Source organism: Nannochloropsis gaditana (genome assembly GCF_000240725.1).
Source record: "Nannochloropsis gaditana CCMP526 unplaced genomic scaffold scaffold550, whole genome shotgun sequence".
Classification (NCBI taxonomy): Eukaryota; class Eustigmatophyceae; order Eustigmatales; family Monodopsidaceae; genus Microchloropsis; species Microchloropsis gaditana.
Genome location: NW_005803403.1, coordinates 14,247 through 15,303, shown reverse-complemented (window position 1 = coordinate 15,303; position 1,057 = coordinate 14,247). Strand labels below are relative to the sequence as shown.

General features: G+C 64.1%; 1 protein-coding gene across 1 annotated transcript; it reads right to left on the bottom strand.

The window, feature by feature from the left end:
* Positions 1-682: 682 nt before the first annotated feature.
* Positions 683-940, bottom strand: NGA_2066600 (uncharacterized protein; the record flags this gene model as incomplete). Its single annotated transcript, XM_005854307.1, has 1 exon — positions 683-940. A coding segment is annotated over one exon (258 nt), but the record flags the coding sequence as incomplete, so codon positions are not given.
* Positions 941-1,057: the final 117 nt, after the last annotated feature.

The following is a 1,057-nucleotide window of genomic DNA, read 5'->3' as shown; positions in this document are numbered from 1 at the left end:
CCCCATCCTCCACCAGCCTCTCTCCCTCCCCCTGATCCAACGGACCCCCGTCTTCCTTCCCCATCACGCGTGGACGTTCCGGTCTTTCTTGTTGTCCCGGATCACCTGTTTCCCCTCCCCGCTCCACCCTGGGAGCCTTTCCATTGCCTTCCCTCCGGTCACTCCCCGCCTCCCGGGGCTTCCTCCCTCCCTCCCTTCCCCGTGGCCATCCGGGTCCTTCCTCCCCTATCGTCCAATGCCGTCCGCTTTCCGAGGCCGTCACAGAGAAACGGGGCCGGCGGAGGCGGCTCTGGGTACTGGCGGTACCTGCGGAAGAAGGCTTACGATCCCGAGTGCTCTCGCCGCTGACATCCGTCTGCACCGTCTTGGGGAAAGGATGGAGGGAGGGCCAGGCGGCGGATTCGGAACCTTCCCGGGGGACGTTCGCTGTCCCAGAAGCGGCCATCATCGCCACGCTTTCCTCCTCTCCCCCTTCCCCCCCCTGAATCTTCTCCCCTTCCGCCTGCCCCTGGGAGTCGGCTTCTACTTTGGACACTGTGGGAGGGGAAAGAGGGAGATGAGCGTCCGAAGAATTCCGTCGTGATGATAGTTACCCTTCATTTCCTCCCTGTATCCCTTACCGTAGGTCTCGTACAGCACCAAGGCTTTCTCCCACTGGGCAATTTTTTCCAGCCACCCCGGTCGCAGCGCCCCCCCCTCCGCCCCGTCCTCCCGCGTTCCTCCCCGGCCTCGGAGCACCCCACTGGCCGCCTCCCGCAGGCCCAGCTGGTTGTAGACACCAATCAGGGCCTCTACACAGTCCGGAGAAGGGTCGGCGTGAAACTCCCGCTCTTTGTACTTCAAGCACTTGGCAAAGGCCTGCGCCCGCCCGGCCTCCCGGCCCAGAAGGCGCATATCGATGGGCAAGGGCTTCTCACGGAGCTCCATGTACTCGCATAGACCCAAGAGCACGTTCACCAGGGAGGGAGGGAGGGAAGGGCAACGCAGCGCTGCCTCCAACGAGGGCAATAGCGGGTAGGAGTCACGACTTCCGTCGTCGCCGTAGGGATAGGCGGGA